Source organism: Mytilus galloprovincialis, chromosome 9 (genome assembly GCF_965363235.1).
Source record: "Mytilus galloprovincialis chromosome 9, xbMytGall1.hap1.1, whole genome shotgun sequence".
Lineage (NCBI taxonomy): Eukaryota > Metazoa > Mollusca > Bivalvia > Mytilida > Mytilidae > Mytilus > Mytilus galloprovincialis.
This window is the reverse complement of record NC_134846.1, coordinates 36629296-36648132: the sequence shown is the minus strand read 5'-3', so window position 1 is coordinate 36648132 and position 18837 is coordinate 36629296. Positions and strand designations below refer to the sequence as shown.

The 18837-nt window shown below is 34.2% G+C and overlaps 1 protein-coding gene and 1 long non-coding RNA gene across 2 annotated transcripts in view; one reads left to right on the top strand and one right to left on the bottom strand.

Annotated features, from left to right (window-relative positions):
• The window catches only part of LOC143046775 (neuropeptide FF receptor 2-like), a 40770-nt gene extending 22334 nt beyond the window's left edge, over positions 1–18436 (top strand). Inside the window, exons 2-6 of the mRNA XM_076219851.1 lie at positions 6787–7246; positions 8277–8710; positions 16040–16138; positions 16546–16714; positions 18099–18436. Of these exons, the coding sequence (XP_076075966.1) occupies positions 6889–7246; positions 8277–8710; positions 16040–16138; positions 16546–16714; positions 18099–18190 (1152 nt within the window). The 5' untranslated portion in view covers positions 6787–6888 and the 3' untranslated portion in view covers positions 18191–18436. The remainder of the gene's footprint in view (positions 1–6786; positions 7247–8276; positions 8711–16039; positions 16139–16545; positions 16715–18098) is intronic.
• On the bottom strand, positions 4389–5239 carry LOC143044928 (uncharacterized). Its single transcript, XR_012968805.1, has 2 exons — positions 5178–5239; positions 4389–5013 (listed from the first exon to the last, which is right to left on the bottom strand). It is a non-coding gene; the product is annotated as an uncharacterized LOC143044928 (long non-coding RNA).
• Positions 18437–18837: the final 401 nt, after the last annotated feature.

Below are 18837 nucleotides of genomic sequence, written 5' to 3'. Positions count from 1 at the left end.
ATAGTAAATTCACTACCTTCTAAATATACCCTCAATGTTTTTACTGCCCATACAATAGCATAACATTCCTTTTCGATGACTGCATAGTTACATTCTGCACCACTCAGCTTCTTACTGATAAAAATAACGGGATGTCTGTCATCTTCAAATTCCTGCTCCAAAACAGCACCGAGACCAAACTGTGAAGCATCTGTCTGTAAAATAAATTTTCTATTTAAGTCAGGGCTTCTCAAAACTGAATCCTTACAAATTTCATGCTTTAATGCATCAAAAGACCTCTGATGTATATCTAACCATTTGACCTTGTTAGGGACATTTTTCTTCGTAAGATCCGTTAATGGTAACGATATCTCAGCAAACTTTGGAATAAATTTCCTGTAGAACCCTATTAAACCTAGGAACGATCTGACGTTTTTCTTTGTCTTAGGCACCGGAAATTCTCTGATAGCCGATACCTTGTCCTGTACCGGTTTTATAGTGCCATTACCTGCAATATGGCCCAAGAACTCAAGTTCAGAAAAAACAAACAAGCACTTGCTTGGCCTTGCGGTCAACTTCGCTTCTCTGAGTAGCTGAAACACTATTCGTAAGTGTTCAAGGTGAAATGACCAACTGTCACTAAAAATGCCTACGTCATCAATAAATGAATCTGCATAGTCCTCATGACCACACAAAACCTTCTGCATAAGACGGACAAAAGTGGCTCCTGCGTTAACCATACCAAATGGCATAACGGTGAACTGAAAATGCCCGAATGGCGTGACAAATGCGATCTTGCGCTTGGCGTCGGCGTCAAGTGGGACCTGCCAATAACCCTTGGTCAAATCAATTTTGCTAATATAACGTGACCTACTTACCTTGTTCAAGATCTCGTCCATACGAGGCATCATTCTTGGATCGAAAAAAGTCACTTGATTTAAAGAACGATAATCCACGCAAAATCGAATACTGGAATCTTTCTTCTTAACTAGAACCACTGGTGCTGCGTAAGGGCTAGTTGAAGGTTCAATAATACCAGACTTCAACATCTTATCAACTTCTACCTTGACTTGGTTTCTAAGTGCATACGGCAAAGGGTAGGGTTTCTTGTAAACCGGCTCATCTGTCTTGGTCTTGACTGTATGCTGAATGACATCAGTAACCTGTGGAACATCACTGAAAATATCAGAAAATTCAAATAATAACTGACCAAGTTGTTGTTTCTGTTCAACAGACAACTCTTCAGAAATTGTGACGTCATCAAGTCTCTTTAGCTTCAATGACAGGTTCAACCTTGGCATTAAAGTCAGTATCTACTTCGTCATCAGTACTACTTAGACTTGAAATAATATCTAAACAAGCGAGTACCTCAGTTTTGCTACTTTCAAGATCATCAGACCTTTCATACCAAAGTTTCAACATGTTTATATGAAAAACCTTTTCTGTAGTACCTTTCATTTTAATCTTGTAATCTACCGGACTGATCTTGTCTGTAATGACACACGGGCCTTTCCAACTAGCGAGCAACTTCGATGTATGCGTTGGAAGTAATACCAAAACCTTTTGTCCAACTTCTAGATTCCTTGTTCTTGACTTCTTGTCGTAATATGTTTTCTGTTTTCGCTTAGCTTCTATCTCATTCTGTCTTGCTAACTCGGTCATATGTTGAAGATTGTCTCTAGTTTCAAGTACGTAGCTCAGTACAGAATTATCACTATCTGTTGGTTCTTCCCACTCTTCCTTTAAGATGGCAAGAGGTCCACGTACATGTCGACCGTAGAGTAACTCAAATGGCGAGAAACCTGTTGTTTCATTCGGAACTTCTCGTTAAGCGAACAAGAGATACGGCATGTATTTGTCCCATGTGTTTGGATACTTTCGAGCGTAGCTTTTGAGCATCTTTTTTTAGTGTTCCATTGAAATTTTCTACAAGGCCGTTTGCAGCAGGATGATACGGTGTTGTGCACATTTTATGAACTGACAATAATTTACATACCTGAACCATAAGATCGGACATGAAATTCGAACCTTGATCTGTCAACAATTCTTTTGCAACACCAACTCTTGAAAATAACTCTATTAAGGTATCAGCAACTGTTTCTGCTTCCTGGTTAGCCAAAGGGAATGCTTCTGGATATCTGGTTGCATAGTCCATACAAACTAAAATATATCTATTTTTATTTTCAGTTAAAGGAAGTGGACCTACAAAATCTATCGCTATACGCTGAAATGGTTCGTCCATAGGAGGTATACTGATAAGTGGAGCTTTAGAAACTCTACCTTTCTGAACTCCTCTCTGACACTATGGACATGATCTACAATACTGAGCAATATCGCCAAATATTCTAGGCCAATAGAAATGCTGCATAATCCTATACCTGGTTTTAGTGATACCCAAATGACCTGCTAAAGGAATATCATGACCTAAGGTCAAAATTGTCTTCCGAAACTTCTGAGGGACAACAATTTGACTAATTGCCTCCCTTGACTGTGTCCTAAATATCCTGTAAAGAATATCAGATCTTATTGTAAAATAAGACTGTTCATCCGAGTCATCTGTAATATAAGATCTAATAGTATCTAAAGTATGATCAGACTTCTGTGCATCAATCAGCTCCTGTCTAGTACAAATCTGAAAATTAGAGTCAGAATTAGTAATTTGAAAAGGCTCTGTTAAAGGTAAATCATCACTATACTTCTCTGTGTTCTTCTCAATTCTTATCTCCTCGTCCGACTGTTTAATCTTCTGTGATCTTGTCTGCACTGCTTGACATGGCTCTGAAGATGGATCTAAAACTGGATCTAAAACTGAAAAATCTACAGAATCATCACTAACTACAACAGTATCCTTAACACTAGTAGGTATATAAGTGTTAACATAGTTCCCTATGATGAGCTCTGCGAAAGGAGTACCCAAAACTAGAGCTAAAACAGTACCTGAAACAAAAGGAGTGATAATATCTATCCAAACTTCCTTGCATACACGTGTCGAACCATCTGCAAGACAAATATCTCTACTCTTACCTGTAAACTTATCGGAGTCAACAAATTTTTGGTTTACAAAAACAGTTGAACATCCTGTGTCCCTTAACACTGAAACTGGTTTACTGTTTACCTTACCTTCAACTATATCTAATCCTGGTACTTTGTTTGTCTTCACCTTGTCACATGACACCCCTGGTAACCGAATTGTCATGCCACTTGCATATTCATCAACTGTACTACATGGTTCTGTATATCCTGGCTTATCTAAACATAATCCTATTTTACCTTGTTTAAACGGCTGTTTATTCCTTAAAGTACAATCTGGAGCAATATGTCCTTTGCGGTTACACACAAAGCATGTCCTGGTTTCACGTTTGTACTGACCTTGATTGCTTCCATTCGATTTACTCTGTTGTTTCTTCTGATAATCACTGCTAGACTGTGCTTTATCATTACCCTTACCTACATCTTTGTGTGCTGTTTGATAAGCTTCGGCTAGTTCTACTAAAGACCTAAGATCCGGTGGTTTATGCTCCTGAATTCACAACCTTAACTCCTTAACACTACTTACTGTCAACTGATCCCTGACCATCAAATCATAGAGCTTATCAAAACTACCATCAATGTCTTCTCTGGCACACCAGTGCCTTAAAAAACCCTCTATCCGTACAGAAAATTCCTTGAAAGACTCCCCAGCAAACTGAGCCGAATTCCTGAACTTACCCCGATATGCCTCAGAAGTTAACTCATACCGAACCAAAATAGCTGTCTTAATCTTGTCGTATAACCTACTATCCTCATCACTCAACCTGGAATATGCCTCAAGAGCTTTACCACAAAGAAGGGGAATAAGTCGTAGTGGCCATTCACTCTTTTGAATTTTATGAAGTGTAACAAGTTTTTCAAAAGCTTTCAAAAATACATCTGGATCTTGACCTTCAGAAAATTTAGGTAACTTAGTCTTAATAGACTCTGACGTTTTAAAACTACTTTTACCTCCTGTTGCCAACTCTTTCTCTCTCAACTCCAGCTCTCTCAGTCTATAACTATTGTCCATCTCTGCTTTTCTCATATCTCGTTCAGCTGCTCTCTCATCTCTTTCTGCAGCTTGCATCTCTCTATACAAATTTAAACAAGTAGATGCTGTTTCACCTTTATCAATCAAGTCTGCCATCCACTGTGGCAACTTTTCTGACGTCATGTTGTACACAATCTAATCTGATAATGATACAAAAAATATACAAATATTTCAGAGTAAGGTTACCAGAAATAAAGTCTCAAAAATAAATCAACAGTGTCTGTTTATACCTTCATAACAAATGAACTCTATGAATGTTGGACCTGTGACAATCCCACCGCTGCCACCATTGTAAAGACGTAGGATAATCGGATTGTCAGTTGGCCAACATTCATAGAAACACAAGTAAAAAATAATATTTTACTAAAACAAAAATAAACAAAATCAAACAAAACTAAACATAATTATAACATGCAAATGAATACAAATAAACAAAGTAAACAACTGAAATGTTAGTAAGTATAAATCGAAACTAATCAGAAAAATGTCTCATCACATCTGCTAACATTCACTCTGTTTGCGGTCAAGATCTAGGACGTCGCTTGGAACGAACATCAAATACTTTCAGATTGAATTATTCTAAACTTTTACTTTATTAAACTTTTCACTATTTAATATTGACTTGTGTACACTTGTAACATCAATAAGATGTAAGGCTCACTATATATTCACTTATAAAATATATTTCACTAATTGCATAGCTTCTATATTGATATGCCACTTCCGGTAAATAAAACACGGACTTCCGGTAAACTAACACCAACTTCCGGTGAATATACCACAGCTTCTATAAACGCAAATACGTAATTTCTGCCACATAACATTTATATATTGGCCGTTGTATGATACGTTAAACTAAACCTCACAACTGGTATTTGGGAAGATCTGTGTCAATAAATAGGACGTACGTTGTCTGACCATTTAAACGTTGCCACTCCAAAACTGAGCATTAAAACTGCATGGACCAACCCCTGAAACAAATAATTGAACCCCAAATAAATTTATAATCAAATGAAAACAAGATTTCAAACCATAAATCGACCGCCACGTGAATGAAAAGTCTCCGGGTCTGTTTGATATGTCAAAATGACAACTAAATGATAACACCTTCAAAAATATAAACAAATGTTCTTACCTGAGCTTATTCATTATATTGTCCTGTGAATCTCCATGCCCTGAATTGACAATTCTGAGGTAATCTAGGTGTGCCCTGCCTAACCACTTTACCTGTATGAAAAACCATGTGCTACTTGTCACATGATTTTTACCTGGCGCGTAAATCAATGAGTGGGGTGCCAATCAGGGTGCAATTTATACATACCTTTATAAACCATGAAAATAAGATAGTGAGCTGCCTTTCATGAATTACAATTTATGAACAATAAGCTAATAATTAATAAAAGATAAAAAATCACATAATGAAGTTCGTCACATTGACATGAATATCAATTGTTTGGTCATTTTTATAAATTTCCTGTTTACAAAAGTATGAATTTTTCGAAAAACTAAGGATTTTCTCATCCCAGGCATGGATTGCCTTAGCCGTATTTGTTGCAACTTTTTGGGAATTTTGGGTCCTCAATGATTTTTAGCTTTGTACTTGTTTAGCTTTATAACTATTTAGATCTCAGCGTCACTGATGATTCTTATGTAGACGAAACGCGCGTCTGGTGTATTAAATTATAAGCCTGATACCTTTGATAACTATATACACTAATATGTCGTTAAATGAAATTGGATACACCACGTTAATCACGTTTTTCAATATCATATGATCAAATCGCTGAAAGACTCCTCTCCAATTTTATTGAAAACTATCATTTTACATTGACAATAATAGCTTGGTGTAAATTAGATACATGCATTCGGACTTGCGCCTTCAATGATTATCTAATAACTTAATAGCCTGAAAATAGGCAAGACATCAGTTACATGCAAATTCAAGATAAATCTTGAATACGAATATATTTTGCATCTTGAATACAAATATATTTTGCTTCATAAAAATGAAATCTGGCTATGATGTTTTGAGAGTAATTGTACAGGCAGTCTGATAAAGCCGGGCTGGTGTTTTAGCCTGTGCGATATGAATAAATAATCAACCAAATCTAGTCGGAATGACAACGTTTAATCATGACTCGCATTTAGGGAAAGTTTCGGGCTCTTTGCATCTTAAAACAATTTTGCAGCAACTATTTAAAGAATAGTTAGGTCTCCATTAATCTCAATCAAAGTTTTGAAAACTTTCTTCGAATAGTGTATTAATTTTAACGTTTCCCTTTTAGAAAAAGCATGAATTATTTGCCACTATTATTTAAGCAAACTGAAATTAATCTGTATCATTTGCATTATTTTGTAGATAATATAACATGTACTTGCTTTTTGTTATTTCTTTTCTATATTATTCCTTTTCTTTGATTTCGTTTGGAAATTCCAGATTTTGAAAAGACGAATTTGATTTGCTGCAATCTTAACATTGTTTTTCTATTTTGTTTGCCGGGAAAGGAAATACTTCAAAACCGAATAACAAAGTATTCCGGTTGAGTGCATTACGCAATAAATAATACGTCATCTGATCAGCTGCGGGCATACTGCAGGATTGTGTTTGTCTTGGATGTCAACATTTCCTCCGAACAAATTATTAAATTGTTCCGTACAAATTAAAAATCACACAACCAATTAATTGTTTCCAGGTATAAAATGCAGATTACTAATTGATTTTTTACACAACTCTTTCATTTTAGACTGACCAACATCAGAAGTTCACTCCAGATTTTCAAACTGAAATTTTATGTATTGGAAAAAATCACATTCTAATACCAGAATATTAAACGTGATACGGAAAGATGATGATACATTGCAAAAGTATCCCAGGAGAACGCGTTATTGTGAACAGTAGTGTAACAGATCTTCTGAAACTATTTGATGCACCTGAAATCCATTCAAAACCGATACTAGAAGTCACTCTGAAGATCATATTTTACATAATTGCAATTGCTGGTGATATTGTAGGAAACTTTATAGTCATTTTGATAATAATATGTCACAAGAAAATACGGACAACTACAAATATTCTAATTCTAAACTTAGCAATTTCTGATATTATGGTGGCGTTTTTCTGTATGTGGGTACATCTTGGAAACCAGATTTCTCCAATGTGGCCATTTGGTGCTTTTATGTGTAAATTTGCAACTTTTGTTCAAGGTAAGTCTGAATACATGTTTTTTTTTATGTGTTGATGTTTACAATTTAAAAAAAAAAAAATTGGTGGACTCTTCATGTCTCTTGTTTAGTTGAAACAATACATTCTTTAAAAAAAAATAGCAAAAGGAAGTAATCACAGCAGTACAAGAGGCGTTCTTTCCCTTAACTCTTGCGCAAGAGGATGTGGGTTCATTTTTTTTAGTTTCTTTGGTGGACTCTTTGAACTTTAGTTGACATTAACTTTTTTTACAAGAATAACAAAATAGAGTAGTCACAGCAATAAAAAAGGCGTTCTTTTCCTTGACTCTTGAACGGGAGAACGTCGGTTCAACTTTAGTTTAAATTTATTATTTGCTGATTCTCCGCTAGTCCCAAGTACACGACAAACCGCTATTTAATGTTTAATATTTTTAAATTTTGCATTGTGAATTAATTTGTATTGTATTGTTGATGCGCCTTCCACTGGGTATAAAAGTGCTTTTCATTAAAAGAGTAATGTATAAAAGCAAAAACTGTTCGACTCAGAGTTAGTATACTGTTTCAATATATATATATATGTAGGTATCTTTCTTCCTATCGAATTTACTTTAGATCCAACTGCGACTCATTTCACATAAAAATCTTACGAGATAAAATACGCGTAGGTCATGAACATTTGAATTCAGCAGAACAATACGATGATTTTTTAAGACCTTTTGCGTGTCAGTCTAATATATGTCAAAGCAGGGAATATTCATAATAACATTAACAAGTGAAAATTCAGTGAAGAGCACCAATTGTAAACAATTGGTATGAATTCATTGCATGTTCTTGATTTTTGTAAATGGATTCGTTGTAAATTGTTTTAGATAAAAAAAAAAAAAAAAAAAAAAAGAGAAATATGCACCGAACTTTTACACCATGTATCAACCTTCAAAGAGTCTAGTTCAAACTTCTATCGGGATAATTTGTTATTGTTGCTTATTTTTTTCTACAATCTGTCTTCTGATCTATTGCATATAAGAGATACATACTATTTTATATATTTCAGTTCTTTCAGTGACGCTCAGTGTCTTAACCCTTACCTGCATATCAATAGAGCGGTTTTTAGCTATTGTTTTCCCGCTAAAGGGAAAGATGACAATACGCGGAATATACATATCAATTTCAGTGACATGGATTAGTTCACTGGCGATTGCTTCCCCACATCTTTTCATTCACGAACTGGTATATTTGCAGTTCCGGAACAGGAAAGACACAATTTGTCAAGAGTCATGGCCAAAGTACTACACTGATACTAAATGTAAAACAGAAGAACCTGGGAAGAAAATTTATTATACAATTGAGGGCGTGGTCATGTATTTCATCCCAATACTTGTTATGATAGTTGCCTATAGCATAATAATTATGAAGTTAACATTTAGAAAAATTCCTGGCAATATCACAACAAGTTCGACTTCATCACATGACAAAATCAGAAGAAAAGTAAGTTGTTTTATTCTTTCTTTATCTGTTGTTGTGTTTTATCCAATCTGTTTTCCACCCATTTGATGACTCCAACTCCTTTATCGTCGTAATCTTTAACTTAATATACCCGAAAACCGTAAAAATGTAAATCGGTTGACAAAACAAGATAAATTTTCATTTACATTTGAAAATCAGGCCATTTTCAGATATTTCGGGTTAATACTATTATTTGATAACACGGGCGGGTATTGAAATGTCATCTTCCTCTTGCAAGGGATGAACTATTACATTCATAAATAAACTTGAATGGAATCTCCGATAACCTATCTGCAGGAATAATGTGGCTCATAAATAAATCTACTCTAGATCAATCTGCTTTTATTTAACCTAAACATATATAAGAACGCATTGTCATTCCATATTTACATTTAAGGTTACTATCTTCCATTTACCTTTTCAATTAACGTGGCACATTAAATTGAATAAAGCTTACTCTAAACCAACCAGTTTATTCTAAACATACTAGTTTACGCACTTATCGTTGTAATATTTGTTTTAAGGTTATTGAAAAACTTTACTGTTTCAACGACAGAAAAAAATGTAAAACATAAAGTAAAAAATAGTGAACGCACTCGAGAACAGAGAAACAGTTTAATTGCGAAAAAAAAAAGTTTTAGTGTATATTTCAGCCTGTTTTGAATTGTCCTTATAGATTTTGCATGGAATAACCGATTTAATTCATAGCAAAGTTGAATGGAATCTTCTATTGTATAGATGCATGCATAACGTGGGTCGCAAATAAAACTTTATCTAACCCAATCTTCATATAAGCATGTTTCGTCGGTCGTTACATTAGTTTTCAAGTCACTAAACCATCCTATTATTTACGCGTTAATTTTCAATTGCAAAAAAATCAGAAAAACGTAGTGACCATATACTGTATAATATGAAAAAGTACTATTGCCAAAATTCAAAGTTCCAATGTTCAAATCAGTTTATCTAAAAAAAAGTTTAACAGCTCTTGCATGTGATAAGCGATTCCATTCATAGAAAAGTTGCAGGCATCACGTAGCTCGTAAATAAAGCTTTCTCTAACACAATCTTCTTAAATTAGGAATGTAAACATGTTTCATCGTCCATCTATCCATTTAATTTTCGGCTTTAACGTGCAGTAAAAATTAAATTTAGAAGACTTAGTCAACAGATACTCGGGGAAAATTTTTTATTGCCACAAATAGAGTTCCAATGATCATATTTAGTTTTGATCCGTTCCGATGGTTCTTGCATGTGATAAGCAATTACATTCCAAGAAAAGTTGAGTGGAATCCTCAATCAGCTATAGCTGCAGGTAAAGCGTGGTTCAATAAAAACGCTTAGTTTAAATAAATCTTATTATAAAATAAGACATATAATCAAGTATTGTCATTAATATGTTTTAATGTTTCTAAACCATCCTCCAATTAACGTTTTCACTGGCAGGGGAAAAAGAATTAAAAAAAAACCAACTAAAAAACATGCAATCAAATTAAAATTCAGAAGTTTTTGTAAACTAATACTCAATTAATAGAGAAACAGTACTATTACAAAAATAATAAAGTTGGAATGCTCATATCAGCTACCTTTAATAGTTATCAAAGGTACCAGGATTATAATTTAGTACGCCAGACGCGCGTTTCGTCTACATAAGACTCATCAGTGACGCTCATATCAAAATATTTATAAAGCCAAACAAGTACAAAGTTGAAGAGCATTAAGGATTCAAAGTTCCAAAAAGTTGTGCCAAATACGGCTAAGGTAATCTATGCCTGGGATAAGAAAATCCTTAGTTTTTCGAAAAATTCAAAGTTTTGTTAACATGAAATTTATAAAAATGATCACATTATTGATATTCATGTCAACACCGAAGTGTTGACTACTGGGCTGGTGATACCCTCGGGGACGAAACGTCCACCAGCAGTGGCATCGACCCAGTGGTGTAAATAGTTATCAAAGGTACCAGGATTATAATTTAGTACGCCAGACGCGCGTTTCGTCTACATAAGACTCATCAGTGACGCCAATATCAAAATATTTATAAAGCCAAACAAGTCAAAGTTCCAAAAAGTTGTGCCAAATATGAAATATGAAATGGAATTTTGCATGGTATTATTTAAAATTACATTCTTAGAAAAAGTTAAGGGGATCTCCGATCAGCTGCAGTCATATAAACCTGGCTCATAATTAAAGCTTACTATAACAGTAACAAATCAAATTCAGAATACTTAGTGAACAAATACTCTATAACAGAGAAACAATACATTTGGCAAAAAAATTCTTTGCATGAGATGAGTGATTTCATTCCAAGAAAAGTTGAATGGAATCTTCTATCACATATAGCTGCAGGCAGAACGTGGTTCATCAATAAAGCTTACTCCAAATCAATCTCTTTCAATAAGACAAATAAGCACGTATTGTCGTTAATTTCTTTTAAGGTTTCTAAATCATTCTATCATTTAATTTCTCAATGGAAGAAAAAAACATGTAAAACATATGATAAATATCAATTGAAAAAAACATAGTAAATAATAATCGACAATAGAGAAACAGTACTATTGCAGAAAATTAAGATTTAAAAATTCATATTTACGCCAGACGCGCGTTTCGTCTACAAAAACCTCAATAGTGACGCTCGAATGCAGTAAATGCAGGTCATCAGGTAAAGAAAAAGGGGGGATATGTCTACGAGGTTTGGCATGCCACAAAACCAGGTTCAACCCACCATTTTTTCCTTTAAAAATGTCCTGTACCAAGTCAGGAATATGGCCATTGTTATATTATAGTTCGTTTCTGTGTGTGTTACATTTTAACGTTGTGTTTCCGTTTTGTCGTTTGTTTTCTCTTATTTTTGAGTGTGAATTCACATTACTATAAGACGTGTCACGGTACTTATCTATCCCAAATTCATGTATTTGGTTTTGATGTTATATTTGTTATTCTCTAATGCTTAGTCCGTTTCTGTGTGTGTTACATTTTAATGTTGTGTCGTTGTTCTCCTCTTATATTTAATGCGTTTCCGTCAGTTTTAGTTTGTTACCCCGATTTTGTTTTTTGTCCATGGATTTATGAGTTTTGAACAGCGGTATACTACTGTTGCCTTTATTTTGCATTGGATAAGCGATTACATTCATAGAAAAGTTTAATAAAATATTTATCATCTAGCTGCAGTCATAACATTGTAAAGATTACTTTAAGTCAATCTTTCTAAATCAGAAAATAAAAATGTTTCGTCGTCGTTACAATTGTTAACCATCCATCCAACTATTTTGAACGACAGGAAAAAAAAACAGTAAAAATATGCAGTAATAATCAAATTCAGAAACTGAAATACCAAAAAAAGCGTTAACAGAGAAACAATACTTTTGTCAAAATTTAAAGTTTTAATATTCAAATCAGCAACATTTAAAATGTCCTTACAGGTCTTTAATGGAATTACCGATTCAATTTATTGAAATGTTGAATTAAATGTTTCTTTGATACATATATGACGTGACTCTGTTGTTATACATCCCGTCATTGTGCTATTGTACTATGGTGAATTTTTGCATTCTTGTCTTTAATTTTGGCTAATGTGCTTGGTCTATATGCCATTTAGTGCGTCTTTGTTACATATTTGTTTGTTATAATAGAGATTAACATTTTTGACATTTTTACCTATTATGTATTTTTGTTTTGTTTACACATCGTGGTCAATACAAAGGATTTTGATGCGACTGTTATACAAGAGAGAGGTTTAACTAGCTTTGAAAACCTGGTTTAATCCACCATTTCCTACATAATAAAATGCCTGTACCAAGTCAGGAATATGACAGTTGTTATCCATTCGTTTTATGTGTTTTAGCTTTTGATTTTGCCATTTGATTGGGGACTTTTCGTTTTGAATCTTCCTCGGAGTTCAGTATTTTTTGTATTTTACTTCTGTCTATTATCTAGCTGCATGCATAATGTAGCTCGTAAATAAAGCTTACTCCAACCCACTCTTCTTGAATCAGGAATATAATCATGTTTTGTCGTCGTTGCCTTTGTTTTAATGCAAAATTAGCCCTAGTCACAACGAACCTACGACACATCTATACAGCGCCACGACATGAAATTTGGTCAAATCGTGGGTAATCTGTGGTCGTCGTACGACAATCGCACGATATTTTGGGCATCGTGGCGCTGTCGTGTGTCGTGGGACGAAAATTGGACATGCACCTGTTTTGCTCTACGATTTTTAATCGTGTCACTGTCTTGTGGCTGTCGTGAAAGTGACTTACAAACGTCGTGCGACTGTCGTGCGATAAACACATTGTCGTGGGTGTCAATATAATGCATTTTCATCAAACAATCGTCGCATGGCTGTCGTTCGACAATCTCACGACTGTCTCAAGACACTCCTGATACAGTCGCACGATTGTCTCACGAATATCAAATTTCGTACGATGATCGCACAACATTGATTGTCTGTCGTACGACAGTGGTACGTTCGTCGTGCAACATATTTTCGTTGTATTAAGAAGAATACAATTCGGTGGAAATGAATGTTTGGAAAAAAATACCGTCTACTGTTTAAACAGGATGGCTATTCCATCAGAAAGATTATGCTTGGCCCTGCTGAATAGGCGCCTTGCAGAACTCCAACAAGTGCAATATATGGTCCTGTTAGCGTTAATTCGATTTCGTGAACAGTATAGGAGCCAGCAAAACGCCCGACGTTGGTGGGTTAGGCCATGGATCGAATGGCGCCTGATGTTTGGCAGTAAAGTAAACTGATGTGAGAGTTGGAGATTTCGTTGGATTCATGCGGATAGAGCCTGGCATGTTTCAAGAGCTTTTGTTGAGAGTCGCATCACAGTGGCACGAGAGTCGTACGACAGTGACACGACAGTGACACGCGCATCCGTTGACATAAAAACCTGAAAATAGCCCCAAACAACTCACGATTGTCGTGTACGATTATCGCACGACTGTCATACGACCGACTTGCGAGAAACCCACGACAGTACAATTACAATTTTTTTTCTGTCTTCTACCCATCGTGGAACTATCGTGGACACGTCGTTGATGTGACCACTCGAAATATTTTTTGACATTTTGCACGAGAGCGCCACGACAACTATTTTATAGATCTTTCACGACAAAAAAATCGTACGATCTGTTGTGACCGGGGCTTAAACCAGCCTGCCATTTACCACAATTTTCAGAGGCAAACAGAAAGGTAAAACATGCAATAAAAATGCAATTCAGATAAACTCAGTGGACACATACTGGATCATTATGAAACATTTCTATTGCCAAAATTAAAAGTTTCAATGTTCATATCCGCTAATTATGCCCCACCTACGATAGTAGAGGGGCATTATGTTTTCTGGTCTGTCCGTCCGTCCGTCCGTCCGTCCGTTCGTCCCGCTTCAGGTTAAAGTTTATGGTCAAGGTAGTTTTTAATGAAGCTGAAGTCCAATCAACTTGAAACTTAGTACACTTGTTGCTTATGATATGATCTTTCTAATTTAAAGCCAAATTAGACTTTTGATCCCAATTTCACGGTCCACTGAACAAAGGAAAATGATAGTGCAAGTTTCAGGTTAAAGTTTTTTGTCAAGGTAGTTTTTGATGAAGTTGAAGTCCAATCAACTTGAAACTTAGTATACATGTTCCCTATGATATTATCTTTCTAATTTAAATTTGAGTTTTTACCCTAATTTCACTGTCCACTAAACATAGAAAATGATAGTGCGAGTTGGACATCCGTGTACTATGGACACATTCTTGTTTTAAAATGTTTTAACAGTTCTTGCATGTGATAAGCAATTCCATTCATAGAAAAGTTGAATATAATCTTCTTATATTTAGTTGCAGACATTGCGAGGCTACTAAATAACGCTTACTCTACCCCAATATACTTGAATTATAATTATAAGCATGATTCGTCGCTGATACATTTGTTCAAAGGTTACAAAACCATCTATCCATTTAATATTTTCCATGGCAGAAAAAAAGAACTGTGAAACGTGCAGTCAAAACAAGTTTCAGAAACTTAGTGGACAAATATTAATACTCGATAATAGAGAAAAAGTAATATTGCCGAAAATTAGAGTTTCGTGGATAAAAAAAAATCAGCTAGTTTTGAACTGTGCCGACAGGTTTTGCATGTGATGAGCAATTACTGGTACATACAAAGAAAAGTTGAATGGAATCATGAATCACCTATAGCTGCAGGCAGAACATTAACATGGTTCACTAATAACGCTTAATCTAAATAAATCTCCTTTAATAAGACATATCAGAACTTATTGTCGTTGATTTGTTTTATGGTTTATGAACCTTTCCCCCATTTACTTTTGCAATGGCAAATAAAAGAAACCCAAAAGACATAAAATTATGTAATAAAAATGAAATTCAGAAATATTGGTAAACTAACACTCAATAATAGAGAAACAGTTTTATTACAAACAAGAATGTGTTCTTAGTACACGGATGCCCCAACCGCATTATCATTTTCCATGTTCAGTGGACCGTGAAAATGGGGTTTAATATGTAATGCATTAAAATTAGAAAGATAATATCATAAGGAACATGTGTACTAAGTTTCAAGCTGATTGGACTTCAACTTCATCAAAAGCTACCTCGACCAAAAACTATAACATGAAGCGGCACAGACGGACGAACGGGTAAACGAACGGGCGAACGAACGAACGAACGAACGAACGAACGAATAGACGGACGCACAGACCAGAAAACATAATGGCCATAAATGGGGCATAAAAAATCATGGAATATTCATATAAGCTAGTTTGAAATGAAATCATGCATGGGAAAAGCGATAACATTCATAGAAAAGTTTAATTGAATCTTCCATCATCTAGCTGAAAGCATACCACGGCTCATAAATAAAGCTTACTTCTTAAATCGGACATATAAGTTGGAATTGGGGTTACATTTGTGTTAAGGTTACTTAAACCATTTACTTTGTCAATGACATGAAAAAAAACTGTAAAATCCGAAAGTATTTTTTTTAAACCTTGCAAAAAAACTTAATAATATGGAGAAAAATTTAAAATGATACAAGATGTACCGAAAATAATTTTATATCTGTTCTTATATGAAGGCTTCAAATTTAAAAAATAAATAAAAACAATTTCGAGTATTTATAAAATTCTACATCTTGGAATAACAACAAGTTTGCTTTCAAATGCGAGTTTCCTTTAAGAAGCAAAGGAAAAATAAACATGTTTGTATTTTTATATAATTATAACGACATGCATTTCTCATGTTTATGTTACTGAAGCAATGTAAATAGTTATTTTCATGTTTTTGGTTTTTTTTCAGGTTATTCGAATGTTATTGGTTGTTCTTTTATCATTTGTTATATGCTGGACACCTCAACAAACATTTCTCCTATGGGACGTTTACAGAAGCCGTAACGTAGTATGTTTATATTTACCATTTTATTTGCCTTTTGGATCTGTCATTCTTTAAAAAAAATGGATGTGTAAATTGAAAATTAAATTGTAAATTCTTAAAACATGTATAAGGAATGACTCAGCTTTAACGTCAAATTCCCTCTGTTTGATGCAGTTAACGCCAAAAAGCCTACTTTTTCATCGTCATTTGGGGCATCATATATTTAAGATATCGTTAGCATAGAACAGAGATAAATGTTAAAGATGTTCGCTACGTTGTTTCGACCAAACGATTCCGAATATCTGAAAAAAGTTGGGGGGAAAACATATTCTACAAATGATTAACATTAATGGTCATTCGAGAACGCATTTATATCCTGTTATAACTCCGATGCTTTTTTTTTTCGTTATGATCAGCTTTTATATTTGCAGCAAATACCAAAATACGTCATATCCTTAAAGTATGCGGCTGTGTACCTGGCATATTTCAATAGTGCACTCAATCCTATAATATATGCAGGGCTGAATGAAAATTTTAGAAAAGGCTTCAAAGAAGCGTTTAAATGTCAACTGTGGGGAAAAAGAAATCAAGTTCGTCCAGGTTAGTATTTTCAATTTTTTAAACAGATTTAATGGTCAGATCATATGTTTTCGTACGTCTTATGAATTCGTACTATAGAAAAGAAGATGTGGTTTAATTTGCCAATGAGACAACTCTCCATAAAGCCCAAAAAGGACACAGAAATTAACAACTATGCATGCCTTTTCATTGAAATTGTGACGTCACAATGCATTCTTTATGGTACGAAACCCCAAGAGGCGAAGATAATGATTGGTCAGTGTAGTAGTCAGTGCTTCGGTACTGGCATGGTTTATAACATACTTATCTTTCTTCGATTCTCCGTTTACAAATTCGAAAACTATTTTTTTAATAAGGTTCCTACTACCTTAGGCAAAAATTGACTTCAAATCGAATAGACTATTAGAGGACCTTGTTCCCTTTCAGTCATAAATCTCAACTTTAAGAAAGTGTTATCAATCCTTGACTTTCAAAATTGTGTTTGAGTGTTGTGACGATAGATAAGTAATAGAAAATGTTATGAAATTCAAATTATTGACCTATTTATGTGCTTAATTCTTATCATACTTGTGTAATAGAATTCACATCTTGTTTCAGCGATTTTTTACACATTTAAACATAGTTGACATATCTCGTTATATAAAGAGGCTTTTTTGACAATGACAACTTTACATATTCGCCGTGAACGCTGAGTGAGTTACAATATATTTTGGGAGTATTGACAAAAGTCATGGAAAAAGATGGAGAAGACACAAAAGAACTTAACATAAAGAAAAAGTCGATAGAAACATGATGAAAGTCAAACAACGGTCAACAAAACACTATACACTTAAAACTAAACACAGACCAACACAAACCCAACCCAAAAAGCCGGGCGAGTTCGGGTTCTCCCGAAGGATAAACAATTCCTGCTTTTCTACTGGCACTCGTCGTGCTGTGCATGAGAAGAACAAATTCAAAATATCACAGTCTGGTGATGCGGCTAGCACAAATGGAAAATATGTGAAGTCAACTGTACCTCAGCGTTATAGCCAATCAAATCAAGATGACTTTTGTTAAACTTTTAAAGGGGTGACGCCAAACTTATCTATTAAGCCAGATGGTTCAATAGCTTCCGTATAAACAGTATTTTAACTATCTGACAATAGTACATAATAGACAACAGAAGCACTGAAATGTTGAAACATAAATATATAACTTTTAATTTAATAGGCTCTTAGAGTTTCAATCTACACTAGAGTTAATCAACTTTCTAATACTGATCGTGTGGTTGACATTTATAGTAGACAGTGGCCTTTCATTGACTCTGACTTGACCTCTATGCCCAACATGATAATATAGTTTATGATATATATAAAATAATACAATTATACTGATTAATTTTTGAAATATAATTTGTATATAGTTACAGGTCCAGTGACACCGTTAACTGTGAATGTTTCCAGCTTTCAGAATATCAGTTCAGTTATTACAGATGATGGTTTGGTTGATTTATAAAAAAAAAAGAGCGGCACCTGACGCATTTATATGTCCATATATATGTATTAGATTCAAATTATATCGAATCTATTACAACATTAGCAAGACTCTATATATATATATATATATAAATCCTAACTTACTTTGTTGACAATATCATTTATGCATTTTGAGTAAGACTTGTGGCAGTTACAATTTTCATATCAGTTACCGGTATATGCTGTGAAGAATAGTTTTACAAATAAAATAAGAAATTTCCATGCATTTGTTTTTCTGACAAATTTTAATGAAGAAGAGAAAATGTATTGTTTTATCATGTATAGTATCTTTAAAGAATAAGCTAGCTTAATTGTCCGTTAAAAATAGCAAATTGTTTTTGTACGTACAAAATAAATTTCAAACGAATTATAATATGTAAAAATCCACTACTTTTTTTTGTGTGTATACTACGACATATTTTGATCTGGGAAATTGGGAATTTTCTTTAAGGATGTTCGCTTCTTTGTTTCAAAATAACAAGCTAATACATAAATAAAAAAATAAAAAACGCAGAAAAAAATGAAGCATGGCGTGTATAAGTCATTGAAAATTTGGCGGGAAATAATAAACTCTAAATTTTTTAATACATTTAACATTGGCACCCTTTTTCTCTCAAAAACGATGAA